Genomic DNA, 22,564 nt, shown 5'->3' on the forward strand with positions numbered 1-22,564 from the left:
TGATTGTTTGGCCAAACACCTGCATAGAATTGGAATATATCAGTCCCCTAACTGCCCATTGTGCAACTCAAACCGAGAAATGGATTCGGAACACCTCAAAGTCTGTACTTCACTGGCTGACCATGGCAATATCTTTGAAAAATATTGGAGTGCAAGAGGTCAAATGACTTTATTGTCAAACGCCTGGCATTAGAAAACAACAACAACATTTATTATATCTACAACAAATCCTAAGAAAGTAAAGGAAATTAAAAGGATATATTGTCTGCTCCTTTCATTTAAATATTTATCCGAAATCTGGGATAAATTGATAAGATTAAACTAAGCGATAAAGGGAAATTTTCATCCGTACCTCCTCATGATAGGGAATGGAAATAACGTTTAGGTAGCTAAGGTGGGTGTGGCTAACATATCATTGTCAGTACATACGATCCTCGTGTAAACTAGAGGCTAATCTCCCTTAGGAGATCAAAATATGCCTACTCCTGAAAGAGAAACGAGGCTCAGTATACCCGTAGCGAAGGCATCTTCTCTCATGTTGGTGATGATATGATGAACAAACACCCTGCTAGCTTCGAGATAGAGAGATGGCAGCTCCATACACACCGAACCACAGTGGTCAATATCGCGATATTAGGAGGACAAAAGTCGAAATTTCGAGTTTCCCTGATGATGTTTTGTTGTATGGGAACGCGATAACAAAGAACCAAAGCTTTCTAAACTGAATATAGTTTATGGCTTCGATGTTTGTATTAAACTTGAGAGAGGGTCAAAGTTATGGGTTCTTGCGTATCCCTCAGTCGTGCGTTATCTGCAGTGTGGAGCGATCGCATTTCTTGTGTGGTTCTGTGTTACTGGTGAAGTGTTTCGTTAAATCTGTTGTGGAGGAATGGAGAAGAATGTTTAAGCTATGTTTTACATTTTATTCCAAGTCTATAACATTAATAGTTTGGGCGTACATGCTTAACACTTATGCGCGTAAAATATTATAATTTTAAATATATTTCGCAACTTGCTCTTGGAATATAAAAATTGGTTCACGATGGGTCACGATAAAATCTTAGCAGTCAATTTCCTTAGACCTTAATCTCTAAGCCTGCATATATTTTATTTGCCGAGGTTTGCCCGTTTTTTCAAAATATCTACTTTCTTGCAGATTGTGCGACTGCAGTTACGCGCCGCGATCTATTCACTTTTCTCCAAAGCACAAACTGTGTAATGAAAGCAAGGTCATCACAAGTGTTACAACAATTACTTTCATATGCATTGTCAAAATTGAAATTTGAAGGTTGTGATGAAAACCTTAAGTCAGAACTTTTTAAAAAAATTAGAATTTTTTCATGTAACCTGTTACGAAGGTGGAGGTCATGTAATAGGACAATGTCGCGATTTTTAGAGAAATATTCAGAATGGCTTGATGTAGAATTGTCAGTTCCAATACCTACTGAGGAATCTTGCCAAGGAGAAGCCTCGGGTGCAGTTAGAGGGCGCCCAAGGAAACTGTTTTCTTCGAGTAGTGTAAAAACAAAGAAAAGAAAAGTGGAAAATCTTTCAAACTCTTGTTCGTCACAAGAACTTGCCCTGGCAACACAGATGTCTCTTACGTATGAAGGTAAAAGAAATGTGGCAACAATTATTCAAGAATCTGTGTCGAAAAGTCCGAGATCAGTCCGGAAAATAAAAAAAATTTGCCAACAGCCAGCCACTGAGCCTAATTGTAATACATATACAACAGAGGAGGCACTAGCTTTGCTTGTTGATTTAAAATTAACAAAACATCAATATGTAGCATTACAAAAAAGTGCGAAAGAAAGAAGCGCAAACATCTACCCGCCATATTATAGACTGCTAAATGCAAAATCAGAATGCTATCCCAGTCAGGAAGCGCTAATAATTACAGATTCACTGGCAGAAGTAAAATTACAATGTTTACTTGACCACTCTGTTGAGCGTTTATCTATTGTTCAAAAAGAAGTTCTTGAACATTCCTTTCAAAACGAAGAAAACTGAATTCACAAAATTCAAATGACTTACAAATGGGGGTGTGACGGGAGCTCAGGCCATTCCCTTTACAAACAAAATATTTCGGGGTATGAAGCTACAGATTCTGAAATACTTTTGTCTTCAATAGTGCCTTTACAACTCCTGGGTGAAGATGAAGAGTCTGGGCGAAAAACGGTTCTCTGGCAAAATCCAACTACGGTCGACGGCAAAATATGCAACGTTCTCATGGATAATCCTTCAGCCCAAGTGTGTTACATATGTGGTGCTAAGCCGAAAGACATGAATGATTTGAAAAAAATACAGTCATTACCTATAAATAAAAGTCCATTTGAATTTGGACTTTCGACACTGCATGCAAGAATTAGATTTTTTGAGTGTTTGCTTCATATTGGGTACAGAATAGAAATAAAGAAGTGGCAGGTACGCGGGGATCAAAGGAAGAAAGTAGCTTATGAGGCAAGGAAAGAAGAAATTATTAACAAATTTAGAACTGAAATGGGTCTTTTAGTTGATGTTGTGAAACCAGGTAGTGGTACCACGAACGATGGCAACACTTCTCGCCGATTTTTCGAGAATTCAAAGAAATCGTCTGAAATAACTGGCGTTGATGAAACTCTTATCCATCGTTTCTCCGTAATTTTGGACGTTATGTCAAGTGGATATAGCCTGAACATTGGTGCATTAAAAAGTATGCCTTAGACACTGTTGATCTCTATGTGAAATTGTATGGATGGTACTACATGCCTGCCACTGTCCATAAAATACTTATACATGGTGCAGATGTTATGAACAACATGATATTGCCTATTGGACAGTTATCAGAAGATGCCCAAGAAGCCAGACATAAAGAGTATAGATTTTTCCGAGAACACAACACTCGAAAAATCTCAAGAATAAATTGTAACAAGGACCTTTTGCACATGCTTCTAATTTCTTCTGACCCGCATATTTCAAGCAAAAGGAAATTACTAAGAAAGAAAAGTTCCCTTGGCAGTGAAGTGTTAGGTTTGTTGGAAACACCGAGACTGGACAGCATTGCCCATGGTTCAACGGATGGCAGTTCAGAAGAGGATAGTGATTAAGGCCGTCTCTTCCTGTGATTGATGGGAAAGAATACCGTCTTCATTTTACAATAATATCAGGTAATTTATATAATATTTGTAGAAGTTAACAATGTTTATAAATTAGTTGTATCTAAATATCTTGTAACAGTAGGGCATGTTCGTAAAAATTATAAATAATAATAATAATAATAATAATAATAATAATAATAATAAATATTATATTTTCATTATCATTATCAACATGAAGTTGATATTTAGTTAAGTTAACTTCTAGTTGTATCGCATGTATTTTGATATTATTATTATTATTATTATTATTATTATTATTATTATTATTATTATTATTATTAAATTTTACGTCTTGTAATCTTAAGAGTGTCAATTACTAACAGGAAAGTAAAAAAAAAACGATGCTATTGCCAGTAGAGAACAAAAAATAATTTTGTCCTCCTAAAATCGAGAAATTGACCACTGTGCGAACGTAAGTTAATCTTGCTCAGCGCTCGACGTGACCAAGATGAAATATTTACTTACTACAGAACAGATTAACGGTAAATAAAAACGATATACGTAGACAGAGTTTTCTTACCTTTTAAGAGCTTTTCCTTTAGTACATTTTTGGGCTCCATCGACCTTACACGGACACAAAGGTATTCTCATAGCCTGGGTTCACCACGACGTAAGGCCTCATCCTGAGACAACACAGAATATTATATATTGACAACAGAAAAACATTCAAGCCATAGTGGAAATAGTAATAATAATAATAATAATAATAATAATAATAATAATAATAATAATGGCGTTATTTAACCTGGCAGGGTTAACGCCGTAAGGCCTTCTCTTACACTCAACCAGGATTAAAACTTGCTTACATAGTTGAACATAAAACTGATACGATTTAGGTACATAATGAGATCAAAAGAGATAGTTACATAAAAATTTACCTCATAAAATAAAAATAAACATAGTGGAATACATATTAATGTTGTTAGAATCAAATACGAATCACACAAAAACAGAAGCCGATAATTCAATAAAAATATACACAGTAAAAATAAAAATAAACACATTGGAATACATATTAGTATTAGATTACAAGTAAGTAGGATTCACATAATTAAACCAGAAACCGACAATTGAATAAAATGTACACAATAAAAAAGTAACAGACTAATAATAAAAAATAATAAAAAAACAACACAGTGGAATACATATTGATGTTAAGTGACAAATAAACACGATTTACATGATTACACAATAAAAATAAGAAACAAAATATAAAAATAAATACAGTGGAATACAGTTATAGGATGAAAAGATATACTTGATAGAGCATAAAAAGATGCAGCAACAGTCACATTCTTAGATGCGAGGCATCATGTTATATTGACTTATGGGACTTTACCTGGAGGCGTTTTGACATACACATACTGGATGTTCATTTCAAAGTGTGTCATGACGTCACTGTTTATGAGTCAGCGATTTGAAGCGAGTTTCAGCTTTTGTGTCAGAGAAGTTGCCTATTAATCAAGGCGTTCAATCTGAACTTGAGAACATGTACGGTATAATTTGAACGTCGTAGCAACAGATGGCGGTCTGTACGGTCTGTGTGCTACCATAACCTCTTTCGAACTGTGTTTTGCGCGGCCAAGTCGTACGCAGAGTATTTGTTATCATCGGTTGCGTACGACAACATTCCACAATACAAATCAAATGTTCCGTGTCCATGTTGACCGTCGAAGTTAATGTCAACAAATACTGTACGTAAGTAATCGTCTTAACCCTCTCCCCATATCCCGACAGTAAGAAAAAACTCACCTCAGTACATGTTTCAAAACAGTTCACATTCCTGCCACTACCGGCGTTACCGTACGTATCGGTAAGTACTCTTCTGAATGAACGCCATACTTGCTAGGCAACTTCTCTGGCAGATAAGTGATACACCTCTGCGGAAGTGTAGGAAAATTGAATTCTCTAGGCTCATCGGCTAGCCACGTGACGGCATATAGCGAGCCATTTCACACTTTGAACTGAACACCCAGTACTTGAAGAAAGCATATATACTAATGTTTTTTTGGAATTGGGTAAAAACCTGGAGACGGAGGAAGTTGTTACAATGGCAGATACGGTTTTCAATGGAACGAAATTGTTGTATTTTTGGAAAAATTCATACTAATATTTCTGACTACAAAAGCTACCGATAACATTCCTTTACTCCCATTATAACCATAAGTAGGACGTTCGTACCAAAACAGTAGATTTCAGTTGAGTACAACGTGGAGTATAGATGTCACTATAGATGTCACCCGCGCCTTACCCCGCTCCAGCTAGCTACAGACACAACGCATGTAGTCATGAATAGTGTGAAGAATATTGTTAATTTATATTAATAGTTTAGGTTTTGAACAAAGTGAGCTATTCTGTTATTATTGTATTATTTACATAATGTTAATATTATGCATGATTCCAAAAAAGTAAACTCATCTATTATGGGATTAGGTACAGCTTACAGCAGTAGCATTTTTGGAAATATTCAACATTTTTTCCTCCATTACTGTATCTTGTACAATAATGAAAATTGGTATGTGTAAAACACTGTCCTTCTGTTATATGAAAACAATATTTTTACGATTAAAAAGAATTATTTATATATATTTTTTGTCAAAATTCAAAATGGCGACAGTTTACTGTGCAGTGATGAAGCGTTTCCATCATAACTCTTAAACTTGTTAACTTTTTCATGTTCTCTCTCTTTTATTTTATTGCTGAAACTCATGTTTACAATATCATGCTCTTTCAACTACATTTCTTCATAAATAATATATTTTTTTTATTTTGTGTTAGAAGAAAATACTGATATTTGACCATTTTTTTAAAATCAATTTATTTTTATCAAACAATCTATCAAAGGTAGAGAAGTGATCTTGCATCATATAGTAGATATGAAACGCATAAATACACAAAAAATTTCATCTCAGAATGTTGGATAGTTTTTTGAATTATGTTGGAAACGCTTCCTCAGTGAACAGCGAACTGAATTTTGAAGAAAAAAAAAAGTAATGTTTTTAATCGTAAAAATATGTTTTTTTTTTTTTTTTTCATATAGCAGGACAGTGTTTTACACAAACTAATTTTCATTATTGTACAAGATACAGTAATGGAGGTAAAAAAATGTTAAATATTTCCAAAATTTTATTGCTGTAAGCTGTACCTAACCCCATAAATAATTATGCAAACAGGAGTGTGTAACACGTTCATTTTTTCCCCGATTATTCTTCGTTAAATGTTGGTTGAAAGACAAGTTTATTTACCAGCCGATGTCATATATAGAGGCATAACCAGATATGATTACCTATCTATCGAATTAATATTGTATTTAGAATTAATATTATATATTATTAATCTGTATTATGTTCATGGAACAAGCTGAGTCTAGTTGTATCAATATCACGAGGAAATGAAGTCGCCCGCATGAGTAGTCTGTAGTGCACGTGTATAAACAATCTTAAATCACGCGCAGAGGGCCCACAATAACATTAACTCTCTCATCACAAGTAAGATGGTCAGAGTAGCAGCACTCATGTGATAAACTTAAAAGATGTTATCCATACATGCCTCCTACTATTGGCTATTGATGACCTCATGGTTAAAAATACATCTACCCCTAATTGGATGCTAATGACCTCATGGGGAGGTAATGACCATATGGTTCTGAATCTAATTGGCTGCCGATGACCTCATAGGGTGGAGTTTTTCATTTCCTCGGATAATATAAGCATGGAATTCATTACCAGAGGGGCCTTTTGCATTCCAGTTACCTTGGCCTTTTGCTACTGGGAGCTCTACAGTTGAGTTCATTATTTGTATTTTGTATATATTATAATAAATATACTCTACAATTTCTTCGAGTCATCATTTCGGGACTTAGGTTCCGAACGAACCCTAACATTTATAGTTTATGTGACTACACCACACCGTCAATACTTGTTTGTTTTGCTGGTCGACGTCTGTGCTGCTGTGCATTCGGTTGCGTTACAGTTCAAGATCATTCAATATCAGAATTACGATACGAACTTCCTAGCTGGCATTATAATAGAAATGAGACATTTTCTTCAAAACAGTATTATGGGTTTATATTATATGCCACATACGAGGTACACTATTAGATTTACGAAGTTGTTGTTCACCTGACAACATTAAGAAATACAGTATCATACTTCAAATCTGCTCCAGTAAAGTCTTGTGACGTAGAACGAGTATTTTCAGAGTACAAATTATTGTTTTTTTTTCTGAACCTAAAATGAGTAATTTCTCTCGATGAAATGAAAATGTTCATTGTTATTTGTTATAATGAGGCTATAATCATAATTGTATATTTTGTATGTTATTTTTATATGTAGGCCTATGTATGGATGGGTAAATGATTTTTGATTGGGAGTTACGAAGTTTATAATAATTACAATACAAGTTTCACTCCTGAGATATGCCGACTATAACCTGCGTTTTCTAAAGATGGGAGACGACATAAGCGCTGCGATCGGAAAAAACAACTGAATACCACATAGCGCGGGAAGCCTGTTGCTATGGTAACTACGGTTGTGTTGCCAAAGTTATAGTTTCCACAATCCTCAATAACTCCTTTGACGCCATTTGTTGTGCACACAATATCAGCTATTAACAAACATTGGCTATTAATGCCTTCCGTATTTCATTCTCTGTCGATTTTTGTATTGTTTTTATACCTTCGTGTGAATAGTCACTTGGGGCCGTATTCATATACATTTTTAGCGCGGGCTTTCGGTGGATTATCAGCGTTTTTCGTATTCATAAACCAGTGTTAGCGATATGATATGATTTGAATTCTGTACTAGTAACCAGTGGATAGCCGAGGCTAGCTTAGTACGCTCGTAGCGCGTGCTGCGAAATGTCTATGAATACCACCCTTAGTGTTTTAACGTCAGTCATCTAACATCAACTGGTAGCTATTATAGCATCAGCTCATCGCGCGATCGTCCAAATTGGCAGCGTAGCGCTGTAGTTCCATGCATGGGCGCTTAACTGTAATGTTCCATCTTTCGAATATTCGAATAAAAAACAAGTATAGTGATATAATTTACTAGTGACGTAAATTATATGTCACAACTAGAAAACGCTAACATTCCGTATATATATATATATATATATATATATATATATATATATATATACACACACACACACACACACATATTAAGATGTTGAACTATATCTAATGATAGTCTATAATGATGTTAAATTCTGTTACAGGTAATCCGTGGAACTGCACTTGTGACAGTCTCTATGAAGTATATAAAATTCTACATCAAGAGTCGATAAAAAATATTAGCCTCCTGTGTGAAACTCCGGAAGATTTGAGGCAAAGATCATGGGACATTCTCCAAGACAGGTGTTCTCCATCTACAACGGAATCTGTGACAGTGACAGAAAGCATCAACGACAACACGTCGTCGGTTACAGAAGCAAATGAAGTTTTGGTGGAAACTAGCTTTTATTCCGAAAACTTCTTGGACAAAAATATCCAAATGACTTCATCAAAGTCAAAACCTTTCCCACTCACTATAATATTTGTAGGAGTGTTTGCTGTAGCTATACTAATTATTGTTGTTATTTTGGCTGTTATCACAAGACACGTTCGGAAACCTAACCTCAATGAAAGATGGTGGGAAGATGAGGTAACTAGGAAGGACTTGATGTCGGAACAGTAATAAATGACTGTTCTACTAAATTAATTACCAGACATAAATATGACAATCATTAAAATGGTAAAAATCATATTCAACGTATTTTCACTACTGTGAAGTATCTGTATGTATGTATGTATGTATGTATGTATGTATGTATGTATGTATGTATGTATGTATGTATGTATGTATGTATGTATTTTAGTAGGTTATTTTACGACGCTTTATCAACAGCTTAGGTTATTTAGCGTCTGAATGAGATGAAGGTAATAATGCCGGTGAAATGGGTCCGGAGTCCAACACCGAAAGTTACCCAGCATTTTCTCATATTGGGTTGAGGGAAACCCCGGAAAAAACCTCAACCACGTAACTTGCCCCGACCGGGAATCGAACCCGGGCCACCTGGTTTCGCGGCCAGACTCGCTAACCGTTATTCGACAGGTGTGGACTGTATGTATGTATGTATGTATGCATGAGAAAATTTTTCATTATGAAATCATTGGAGTTTGTTTCTGCGTAATTAATTTAGAAGAGCTCTGCATTATGTCACAATTTTGTCATATTTTATACCATTTTATATTAAAATTGTTGCGCTCGAAGCCGGAATGTCGCAATTTCGATTTCCTATAGAGTCGTGGATTTTTTTTTTTCATTGATCTAATCCTAATCGGCCGCACTGTGTCCCTGGGGGTCACTCATCCCCTAACCGTCTAACGAAATGGGTACAGGGCGTATTTCCTGGTGGTAAAGGGACGGCCACGTAGGACTGACATCCATACTGCTACTATACTTGTTTTTTTTTTTTTAAGATGGGGCATGACAGTTAAGCAGCCGAGCTTGGAACTACGGTGTCATGTTGCCAATATGGACTACCACGCTGCCAGCTGATGGAAGTTAGCAATTGTCGTTAAGATGGCTGACGTTAAAACATTCATTGACAATTGAAGCGAGGGTAAGAAAACAAAGACGAAACGTACCAATGCCAACATTTTGTGCACAATAAATTTCGCCAAGAGAGCTATTAAGCACTCCCCACGTGCGAACTGTAAGTTTGGCAACTCAACCGTTGTTACCATAGCAACAGGCATACCACGCTATGTGACATTCAGTTGTTTTTTTTTTTCGATCGCAACACTCCTGTCATGTCCCATCTTAAAAAAAAACAGTATAGTGCCGAATGTCTAGAAAAAATGGGAACCTTAATATTCCTCTACCCTATGAGACTCCATGGCCTCTAAGGCTGGCAGCACACTGCATGGGGCATTCTGTCTCGGATAGGACGGTTTTGTTTCTGACCGTCCTCGTAAGAATGTGTGTAATCACCGTCACATCGGATGATCCGAAACAAAACCGTCTTATGAGAGACAGACTGTCCCGTGCAGTGTACTGACAGCTTGACAGGCATAACTTTATATTAAAAAGATTTTTCTAACTGTAAGACTACGATATGACGACAGAGTAATAATTGTACAATTATGGAATGAGAATGTACAATAAAACTGAATACTCAAAGGAAATCTGTGTATTGGTTGCTTCAGTCAGTGTACATTTCCTGTTGGTCTCCATGAAGAATTGTTATAGATGTAAATTTAATATTAAGCTAAACTTGCGATTTAAGAGTATGTACAGAGTGGGGCATAGGAACCAAGTGTTTTTAAAATAATCATAAAACAGTTAGTTTTTGTTTTCAACACATTTTATTGGTAGAAAAACGTTTGTCAGAACATACCATTTCAATTATGAGCGGAAAATTACATCTAGCATGTGATTCCGTCTGTGTTGACGCATTGTTTACGGCGCTGACGAAAATTCACCTCTATTCTTTCCAGGAGATCTCTGTTGATTTGGGTGATGTGTTGACGTACTGTGTCCTTTAATTCATCTAATATCCGGGGCTTATGCTCGTAAACACGTGCCTTTAGGTACCCACGTAGAAAAAAATCACGTGGACAGGTCAGGGGACCGAGGGAGCCATGGAACATCACCAAATCTCGAAATGAGACGATTGGAAAACAGGAGGCAAAGAACTTCCATTGACGCTCTGGAGATATGCGCCGTGGCCCCATTTTGCTGAAACCACCTATCTCGTATGGGTGTAAATGTAAATCACCTTGCAAAGTCCGTCTTACCGTACGATTGCTGATTCCAAGAGCAGCTGAACGTCTTCGAGCAGAGCGGCCTGAGCTGCGCAGTATCGCTTATCTGACTGAAAATTTTGTGGAGTACGCACTCTGTGTTGGGGGCCGGGCGATTTATTCTTCAGTATTGCGCCTTTTTTTTTTTAAGATTTTTTAACCCAACATAAGATTGTGTCACGCACGGGAACAGAATCATTGCGATTACTATTGAATCTGTAGCAAAACTCACGCCGTATCGCGGTCACCGACTCGCCATTTCTAACAAAACAATCATACGCAAACATGCGTCCACTGCTCCATGATGCCGACTGCAGGTGAAATGCTATGAGCCACGGAATGGAATGACACATGCCGCACGTCTCTCCCTTTCATAATGACCGAGTACAAGCCATTCCAAAAACACTTAGTTCCCATGCCCCACCCTGTACAATTGATCCAGACTTGTCAAAACTGCCAGCTACAAGGCAATATCAACCATCCCAATAACAACCTTACGGAAAGTCTTAATTTTTCTCAGGAAAACGTGATATCTTTGTATTTATGTTTTTTTCAGGTTGAAATTGTATTCAAAAGCTAAAACTAAAATTTAATATCGCTACCAATTCATTAAGGATATTTAATTCACTACATTATGAGCTATTTAATGAGTAGAACATACTGTAGTTATGGGCCTAAATTATGCAATAGTAATATACGTTACAAGAGCGGTATGTTGACGTTTTCATGTTCGAGGAAAAAATTGAAAAAGCGAAACGTAGTTGAGCTTTTTTAATTTCCGAGAACATGAAAACAAACATACCGCTCGTGTATCGTACATTATTTTGTGCGAAGATCGTTTATTACATACCTGAAAGACGAATTTATAATTAGTTGCAATGAAATCTCCATGTTGGTTTCTGTTTAATGACGGCAACTTCGGAAAACCAAAATATCTTTCTTCAACATTGTTGCTATAAAATGTTTTATGTGTTTACTATACTCCAGCAGGCCGTGATATAAGTCTGTCTTTTTTTCCCCCAGTCTATAAATGCGAACTTAAAACAAACGGTAAGGTTATGTAATGATTTATTTTTCATTTTAATATTTTAACAATATTATTTATATAACATATTGCAGTAATAACATCGGCATCTGGAATCTTGTTGATTTTTTCACGGCTTCCTTAATGTTACTTGTATCAGGAATGCAATAAGTTTCGTGGAGTAGTAGACTTTACTTAATTTTTGCAAATATTTAAAAACAATAATTAACATTGCAATTTAGGTGAAATTGAAGTGGTAAGTTTCCAATTTATAATTATTACTATGTTAAACGTCTCTAAAAATAATATGTTAAAAGCCTAAAGCAGTAAAATGAATGTCGCGCTTAAGCGGTAAGAAGAGGGAAATTGTTATGTGTGTTACGTTGGGAATACTGAATGTGTTATTTCACACTTACCGCGTATTGGTTCTGTGCGGAAAACAAGCAAATACGCACGATCTCGCACAAAATATTTTGGGGATTCGCCAACATGAAATAGGAATTTTAAGGGGTCCGTGACACTCAAAAGTTGGGAACCACTGTTCTAAGCCAACACAGAACATCACACTGACAGCGAAAGCAAAAGTGTATCTCTGGAGGGAACTAAGTCTATGGTCGTAGCTTCCGCCTTCCAGGTGTCCGTCGCCATACCGGTACCTACGTGTTAGCCAATGCGTAAACCGCGGTTGTCCGTGACAGTTACTTTTCTTGAATCGAATGTGGCAAAAGCAGTAATGGCTTATGCATCACTCGCGTTTCTAGTGTGGTCTACGTGTCCACTGACACGCTAGCGTTGCTGATTATTACGTCTGCACGAAAGATGTAGGAAGAAAGGCGTGTGCCGTCTGATTTCAAGCGACGCTTTTTTTTTTTGGAAAGGAATCTTGATTATTCTGTGCAATACGTCACGTTCTTTAATTTTGCAGGCCTCCAGGCCACTAGCTCGCGTACTTCTGATGCAACGTCGCTACATTAGCAACATGCAATACATCAACAATGCCTTCAGCTGATTTCCTAAAAAAAAAAACCTTTGGTTATTATTTTTTTGCAATACTAGGAAATTGTAAGAGTTTCGTCTGTCAAACTTCATTGTGCATACTTCTAAATACTGTCATAAAGGTCCCCCTAGTATCGCTTGTTAACCGTCTAACCCAGGCCTGCACAAACAGCGCTCAGGAAGAGGAGAGGAAGATACGTCAGAATGACATGGAGTGCAGTGTGTAGGCCTATTCTCAGTAACTGTTCCACGTTTCTTACCTACTGCTACAGTACAGTATGGAGGAATCTAAAAGACGGAAAGTAACTTTTAACATTTAACGATTTACAGCTCGAACTTCCTGATCTTCAATGTGACCTAAGGGCTAAAGATCGTTTGAATAGTACTACTAGCCTGGTTGAGTTTTACAAGACTAAACATTAGCAATAATATCCACGACTACACAGGCTGGCAGTGAAAATGATTGCTATGTTTGGCTCAACATTTATATTTGTGACCAACTGTTTTCTATAATCAACTTTAATAAAGGCAGACATCGAACATCTGTAACTGATGTTTCATTATAATCAGTAGACTACTGTTCCTTTCAGCTGCCAACAGCATAAAACCTCGTTTTGATGTACTGATAAATAAAAATTTAACAAAATGATATTGTACATTTAAGTAGTTATGGAATTTCTATTACTTCTGTAAAATAAATATTTCTTTATTAATTAATAATAGTCCAAGATAGTTTTGCAAACACTGAACGGGAATTCATTTCATAAGCACTCGTAATAGTACTTCCTTTTGTGTACATTTTGTACGAGATCCACCCCTTCTTCCAGTCCACCCTTATACTGAGCGCAGCTAATATCTGCATTCCGCTCATGAGCTGTGAGCCGGCTCGGAGAGCGCAAACCTTGTGCAGGCCTGGTCTAACCAGTCATGTCAACTGATGCCCATAGGTGCAAGCGCGAGCCTGAGCGCTTTACAGTGGAAAGGAAAGAGACAGACGAAAGAGGTAGTATATGCCGCTTGGTCGAGCTATATACAGGGATGGCCAGCACTGATCCATTGCATAAAGGAAAGAGAACTTATTAAAACTGTATCCATGTTAAGTATTTACTTAAATTAGTGTCAAAGTATACAAAGAATACAAAGAAACTCTAATGCGGAAGAGCAGAGGTATGACTTACAGCGACATTACACTTTCCTGGCTGCCCGCGGGACAGTAAGTCCGAGTGCCGATGGCGCTCAACGAGAAATAAAGCATAATGATCTGAGATTATGAAATAAGGCTGAACAGCGTAGCAAATTCCAAAAATAAGATGGAAGTATAGACTATATATTACACGCAAATATGATTGGCTTTCTATTACTGTGTTTTTATTACAGGATTTTCGTTTTCAACCAAAGAAGGCACTGTTTGCTGTCATTCTTATCATAGAGGCGGGTGACTAAGGAAATAAGAGACGAGTCGGTCTGGGTAGCGCAGCAGCGCTGACCTTCTGTGCTCGATGTTGCGGGTTCGATCCCGGTCCAGGTCGATGGCATTTAAGTGTGCTGAAATGCGACAGGCTCTTGTCAGTAGATTTACTGGCATGTAAAAGAATTCCTGCGGGACAAAATCCAGGCACACCGACGACGCATTTGCGACCGTCGTTAAATAAACCACAATTTTTTTTATGAGAGACGAAGATTCTATGGCGTATGTTCAACCAATAGACAGCAATCTGAAGGCAGATGACGTAATTTGTTTCTACAGAACACCACCTGCACTTCGAAAATGAGCGAGAAATAATACGTATAAAAACCTATGATAAAAAACTGAGGAGTTAGAGACGAAGATAGCCAAGATCATCCTTTCTTCGTACAGCTACAGTTAGATTGGCGATATAATTGCGATTTCTATTACTAGAGCTGTAAAAGGAGTGATATATTGTTCATCATAGTATTCGTCCCTTATTCTCCAATCATCCGCCACTGCCAATAGTAACAATTACATCAAGAATGACTGTCTCGCCTGAAATGGCAATTACACAGTGAAAGACTTCAATTTTAACATGGACATTTTCGCCACCTGCGTGATCTAGAGCAGGGATGGGACGCTTACTAGTATTTCTGACCGCGAGGTTTTTTAAGCTCTCTCCATAAGCGCGGAGCTTTTCTGCCTGAGGCACAAGGGTGTACAGCACATACAACGTTGCAGACCATGACAGATGGCAAGCGAGATTACAATACAGATTTTAATAAGTAGAAGATTCATTTTTTTTATACAGGGACATCATTTTATTTTTACTTCAATTTTTATTGTACCTGAGTTTTTGAATATACTTCACTTACACCCCTTCTACTAATGAAGTTCAACCGTCCTCCACACAGATCCAAGACCGCGTATACAGTCATAGTAGCCTTACGGTCATAGTAAACAGTACGTTCCAAAAATATGTTCGCGTTTTCCAGTCACGAAAGAGCTTTCAATATTGAATAATTTTCGCACAGGTACTGTCATCCATTTGCCTACGTCGTATCCCGGTTTCCCCTACCAACGTTTATTCGCTAGCTAGTGGCTGGGTTGTCTTATTTCTTTTCTGAGAACATTAATTTCTGTTAGGAATTGGACGTCTACGTAAAATTATACAACTGTTTAAAATAACTTAAATAAAAGGGCCTCGTTAAGTAATTAACTGTCACGTAATTTTCTCCCTTTCTACGACCCTACGACATAACCACTTGGACGGGCAGTAGATAGTATGTCTAAGTAATTTTATCTTTTCGGATCGGGCAGAAGTGAAGATTGAATTTACAGTACGTAAGGTACTCTTTTATATAGTAGGTACAGAATTATTTCAACATGAGTTACTAGTACGAAGGACGAAACTGGTAATTGGGATTAGGTGCAATAGTCTATAGTGCGATAATATGCACATTAGAACTGAAGCCTGTATCGAAATGAACGGCCACCATTTAAAAAAATGTGTTTAAATAGCCATATTGTGATTATTTTTCAATTTAACTTCATTTTCTAAATTGTACACTAATGTGCTGTAGACAGTATAATATACGCTGCATAATGAATACGTCCGAATGGGCAGCTCAGTTCGTGAGTAAAAACATTCATTGTTAATACAGTACTGTATTTTGATTAAACAAAAACCTAATGAAAATGATCAAACACAAAAAGCGCGATATTTCCTAGTTTACGTAAATGGATGAACTACTTTTCTTCCCTCCTAAACCTAGTAAAGTGATTTGTTTGTATATTACGCCAGTATCATCGAACTCCAGTCGTGGAAGGGGATAGCGAACAGCGTTGATTCAGAGGTATAACCAAGTTAATATTAAAAATGTTAGTAAAAATAAAATGATGTCCCTTTATAATGAACATGGCGGTGAAGTACAGTGTTTAATAAGTAAAAAATATATACTATATTATTTGTAAAAAAATATCAAACGTCAGTACGAAACAACGCAACACAGATACAGACATTATTATGGAGAAGAGAGAAATTGATTTCAGACAAGAAATAATGCTGAAAAATTAAGAAAATCCGAGTTTTTTTATCGTAATTATATTTGAAACTGTTTTAAACGATTTAAACATATAATCATATTATATGGCCATACATGCGGTGTGTGAGTTGAGAGAAATTTTTCTTGTTTGTTTTTTGTTTAAGCTGTTTTCTCGACTTTAAAATTTTAAGCAGTTTCCTGAATGAAAAACTCCTTGCATAACAGTTAGGTCTATTGTCATATTGGCCTAAAACTTCTCACAAAGATCAATTAAATGTTGATAAATAAAATTTAACTAGCATTTGTATGAAATATTAATATTAAGTTTCTTCGGGGAATATTCATATTGCACTTAGATTAAATATGCTGTAATGGTAAATTCATAAAGTTAAAAAATTTATTGTCTCTCTATTTAGACTGATCTCCAAAGCTAATTAATTTTTATTCCCATAACTATTTTCAAGATTTTGAGCAAATATGAACTAAAATTTTTGAAAATTTTGACGCAAGGAGCCTTTTTAGTGATATCAATATAATATATATTTAAAAAGTATATAATTTCAAAACTATTAGATTTAATAACACCAAATTGTCTATTGTAGATCTGTTTATATAGTTTCAATTTCACAAATTTTGGCCGAAAATTGTGGAAGTTTTAAAAATCATACGTATCCCCTTAAATGATTGACCCCAAAAATTACGATGGCTCTTCAATAGCATAATTTTATTTAATCAATTTGTTTTTTCTTGTTATGTGCATCTCACAAATCACTCTAAGAAAACTCATTACATAATCACGACTGGAGAGTAAGGACTACATTTTCACAATCATACAATCAATATACTCTATTTCAATCAATATTGTCCTTATTATTTTTTAAACGAATGCTCAAAAGTACTTACAGATCACACATGTCGAGTAGGTAAACCCTATTAGTTTCTCCTAACCAATGAAGTGAAGTATTTACATAATAAATAATTACTTTAACAAGAAAATGGTTTACAAACAAGTAACTTTTCCTATTTCTCTTTTTGTTCTTGAAATATCCCCTTTCCTTTGAGGTTTGTTTATATATGTACATGTATATTAAATAATTGAATAATTAGCCTTGTTACATAGCCAGAAAATTAGTAACGCAAGTCATTGTAATAATTGCTGCCTTTATTCGATGTATATGCATGTACATCCCTGTTGTCTACGTTACGACGCTATGTAGTGGATGCGCTATGCGCTCGTGATCAAGGTCGAGCTCTTCTACCGTGATTGGGAGCTAATATCGTCTCATTCCTGGTTTAGAGTTTAGCAAGCGGACTCGTTCTCCGAAGCGCGCTCGGACGTGACGTTCGAATTCCGCTTGGGCAGATTTTTGGTTGGATTTCTTCCGAAGTTTTCTCCAACTGTATGGGGAATGTTAGGTAATCTCGTAGCGAATTTCTGGATTCATCTCACTATAAACAATTCCATCTAAGCTAGATAACCTCGTAGTGGACACAGCGTCATTAAGTTATCAATAAAAACATTGGAATTTCATTGCAACACCGCAGAACTCAATGGAGTAGAATGAGTGACTCTTTGCACTGGTGCTGACTAGTGAATCAATGTTTCTAGAAACTTAAGTGTTAAGAAGACCAAATGTTTAATGGTGAATAAAACACCAAATCCTTCCATCATCATCATCATCATCATCATCATCATCATCATCATCATCATCATCATCATCATCATCATCATCATCATCATCATCATCATCACAAATATTAGACCGAGTGGCCTGTTACGGTTTTGTTTTCTGGCCTTCTCTTTTGAGGTCTGCGAATTCCTTCCAACATCGAAATTGGAAATGTTCAAAATATGAGAGTTTAATCCGTTCTGTTACCTTAACAGTTTGATTGTAAATAATAAATATACATTCAAAATTAAAGGAAGAATTGCTTTGGCTAAACACGTCTTCATTAATGAAAAAATATTGACCTGCTGCCATATATTTAAACATCCTAATAAGGAAAACCTGTTACAGTAGCACAATGCTGACGCAGTTTTTGTGAAAATCCTTTTGAAGACTTTTCAGTTGAGCTGCACAATGATTGCGTCCATAAAATGATGCAACAAACATCACATTTTTTGTGGTACTGTGATGCAATTTATCAGCATTTTAAACAAAATTGCAGTGAATTGCAGCGTCGAGACTCAATCCTAGAGCCTTCTGTGTGCGTCATGAACACGTTGGCTAAATGCAAATATTGATACACAGTTAGGGTAAATATTTAAACTGTAAGAGACTGGGCTTCGTGAGAACAGACCAATACCTTGCATACATCGACGCGCAGGCTGCGCGTCCCCATTCCACTACAAGTTGTTGCTCAAAGGGAGGCACATCCGATGACTGATGTGGCATGCCAAATGTTTACGAAACGTTCAACTTGCTACAGCACTACCGAAAGTTTGTCACGCGTTCTTTACAACATTCCTATTTAATATTTAGGCATATTTCCAATTTCTTTCTCCAATGCTTCTTTTGTCCTTCTTCCAGTCTCTATTCTATTTCCCCTTTCCTTCATTTCTTGTCATATTTATTTCTTCATTCCCTCGTTTCTCTATATTGCTTTCTCTTTTGCCCCTCATATCACTATTTGTTTCTTTGTCTCTCTCAAACTCTCTAATTCGTGTTTCACATTTTCAACGTCTTAATTATTTTCCTTCCTTCCTCATTTTCTAGATCTTATCTCTTCCTCGTCCATTCTCCTCGTTATTTCTTCTGCACTATCCTTATTTCATTCCGACATTCTTCACTTTCTCTCTTCCTCGTTCATTCTTCTCTCCTTCTTTCTTCTTCACTATCCTTTACCTGTACCTTCTCTCTTCCTCTCTGACTATCCTTATCTCTTTCCCATACTCTTTACCTTTTCTCTCTTTCATCCATTCCTGTGTACTTTATTTTCTTCTCTTACATTTTTAAAGAACCAGCAGGTTCATTGCCGCCATCACATAAGCCCCGCCATTGATCCCTATCCTGAGCAAGATTAATCCAGTTTCTATCATCACACCCCACCTAACTCAAACCCATTTTAATATTACCCTCCCATCTACGTCTCGACCTCCTCAAAGGTCTTTTTCCCTCCGGCCTCCCAACTAACACACTATATGCCCCATACGTGCTACATGCCCTGCCCATCTCAAACGCCTGAATTTAATGTTCCTAATTATGACAGATGAAGAATACAATGCGTGCAGTTCTGCGTTGTGTAACTTTCTCCATTCTCCTGTAGCTTTTCTCCCTTTTACCTCCAAATATTTTCCTAAGAATTTTATTTTCAAACACCCTTAATCTCTGTTCCTCTCTCAAAGTGAGGGTCCAAGTTTCACAACCATACAGAACAACCGGTAATGTAACTGTTTTATAAATTATAACTTTCAGATATTTTGACAGCAGACTAGATGACAAAAGCTTCTCAACGGAATAATAACACGCATTTCCCATATTTATTCTGCGTTTAATTTCCTCCCGAGTGTCATTTATATTTGTTACTGTTGCTCCAAGATATTTAAATATTTCCACCTCTTCGAAAGATAAATCTCCAATTTTTATATTTTCATTTCGTAGAATATTCTGGTCACGAGACATAATCATATACTTCGTCTTTCCGCGGTTTACTTCCAAACCTATCGCTTTACTTGCTTCAAGTAAAATTTCCGTGTTTTCCCTAATCGTTTGTGGATTTTCTTCTAACATATTCACGTCATCCGCATAGATAAACAGCGGATGTAATCCGTTCAATTCCAAACCCTCTCTGCTATCCTGAACTTTCCTAATGGCATTTTAATGGTGTACTACTAGATAAGAGGGTGGGAGGTGGAAATTAAAAAAAAAAAAATTCAGGTCATATAAAGACCACTCATATATGTCAGTATGGCACATCCTGCATGAAATTAAACTTCTTTGAGCATATCCTAAACATGCTCTGATCGCTCCAATTTTTTGGCACATGTCCATTTTTAATGGTGTACTACTAGATAAGAGGGTGGGAGGTGGAAATTAAAAAAAAAATCAGGTCATATAAAGACCACTCATATATGTCAGTATGGCACATCCTGCATGAAATTAAACATCTTTGAGCATACCCTAAACATGCTCTGATCGCTCCAATTTTTTGGCACATGTCCATTTTTAATGGTGTACTACTAGATAAGAGGGTGGGAGGTGGAAATTAAAAAAAAATCAGGTCATATAAAGACCACTCACATATATACATACACAGAGAGAGAGTAGAAGTGAAATAACATTAAAGATTTTCACAGCGAATGGCTCATGATGTATGCTACAAAAAAAATGTAATATCATATTGGTGGAAAATCCATAGTTTTCTCGGAAAAAAAGTCCCCCCCCCCAAATGTTTAACACACTCTTATTCAGTAACTATTGCGAGTAGGATCGTGATTTTTGCTCATGACGATAGAAATCTAATAAAGAATAATTTATCCTCTGGCATATTTCAATAGCGTGAACGGTTTTCTTATAAATTTACTTTAAAAATATCTAATTTGAAGCCAATGACCGATGCGAACAGCTTACAACATTGAAACCAGCAAGGGAGATGGGAGGTTTTTCACCAAGACAAAGGGACCCGTTGATCTCTTACGTCTATATTACGAGAAGAAAGAGCAGTGTGTTAGCGGCGATGTTGCCAGTCTGCTGAAACTTCCAACTCAATTTTCTAATTAACCGTGCATTTAATCACAAAATGTAATACAGTTTTCTGTTCATTTAAGTGTACCCTATCGTCCCTTTCAATCTGCAGGATTATTTCACTTCCGCCCTGTATATACAGTACACATATATATTATTTTTAGTCGACTGATATCTCTCATCCTTCCCTTCGTTTCGCATTACTCTTTGCCTCTCTTTTTAAACACGCTCTTTTATCTTCCGTCTTTTCCGTTTTCCCTCTAAAATTTGAGGTTACCTATGATTAGTGAAATTGGTGATAGCGAGATGTTATTTCGGCGAGATGAGGCCGATGAATCCCTTATCCCTTATATTGGCGAAACTTCATTTCTCACACTAGTTTATTAAACCTTGTCGGACTGTAAAGAAAACAACTATCGCAATGTCCATATTTTATATGTTGTACAATATTATAGTATTGAGAAATTTTAATTTATCCATGACCACAACGAAAAACATCCTTTACTAAATACTTTTGTGCGAGATCGTGCGTATTTGCTTGGTTTCCGCACAAAACCAACCCGCGGTAAGTCTAAAATTCCACATTCAGTATTCCCAACCGAACACACATAACAATTTCCCTCTTCTTACCGCTTAAGTGACATATTCATTTTACTGCTTTAGACTTTTAACATATTATTTTTAGAGACGTTCAATACAGTAATAATTATAAATTGGAAACTTACCACTGCAATTTCACCTAAATTGCACTGTTAATTATTGTTTTAAAAATATTTTCAAAAATTAAGTAAACTCTACAACTCCACTAAAGTTACTGCATTTCGTGATGCATGTAACATTAAGGAAGCCGTTTGTTTTAAGTTCGCATTTATAGACTGGGGGAAAAAAAGACAGACGTAGCGTGTAAGAGGGCCTTAGGCTAGAAATGTTTAGTTTAAATGTAGTTCTGTTTATAAGTATGCATAAGGATGTAATTATTTGACTTATTTGAACTGTTGTATCAGTGAAGCGAGGTATGTTTTATTATTATTGTGTTAAATTGTATTGTGTATTCTTATTGTATTGTGTATAAAATTGTATATGTGTTGTAAAATTGTATTATGTATTGTAAATTTTATTGTGTATTGCTTATCATTTTATTGTGTATTGTTTATATTGTATATACCACTGCCACCGGGTGCTTGCCCACTTGCAGTGTAAATAAATACATACATATCACGGTCTGCTGGAGTATAGTAAACACAGAAAACATTTTAAAGCAACAATGTTGAAGATAGATATTTTTGTTTTCCAAAATTGCTGTCATTGAACAGAAACCAAGATGGAGATTTCATTGCAACTAATTAGAAATTCCTCTTTCAGGTATGTAATAAAAGATCTTCGCACAAAATAATGTACGATACACGAGCGGTATGTTTTCTTTCAATTCCCGGAAATT

The 22,564-nt window shown here is 36.3% G+C and overlaps 1 protein-coding gene across 11 annotated transcripts in view; it reads right to left on the reverse strand.

Annotated features, from left to right (window-relative positions):
• The window catches only part of LOC138701991 (nose resistant to fluoxetine protein 6-like), a 1,327,025-nt gene that overhangs the window by 339,586 nt on the left and 964,875 nt on the right, over nt 1–22,564 (reverse strand). For all 11 annotated transcript variants that reach the window (XM_069829508.1, XM_069829491.1, XM_069829501.1 and 8 more), the window contains one exon: nt 3,658–3,760. In XM_069829508.1, the coding sequence (XP_069685609.1) occupies nt 3,658–3,697 (40 nt within the window). In that variant the 5' untranslated portion in view covers nt 3,698–3,760. The remainder of the gene's footprint in view (nt 1–3,657; nt 3,761–22,564) is intronic.

Source organism: Periplaneta americana, chromosome 1, assembly GCF_040183065.1.
Source record: "Periplaneta americana isolate PAMFEO1 chromosome 1, P.americana_PAMFEO1_priV1, whole genome shotgun sequence".
NCBI classification, from domain to species: Eukaryota; Metazoa; Arthropoda; class Insecta; order Blattodea; family Blattidae; genus Periplaneta; species Periplaneta americana.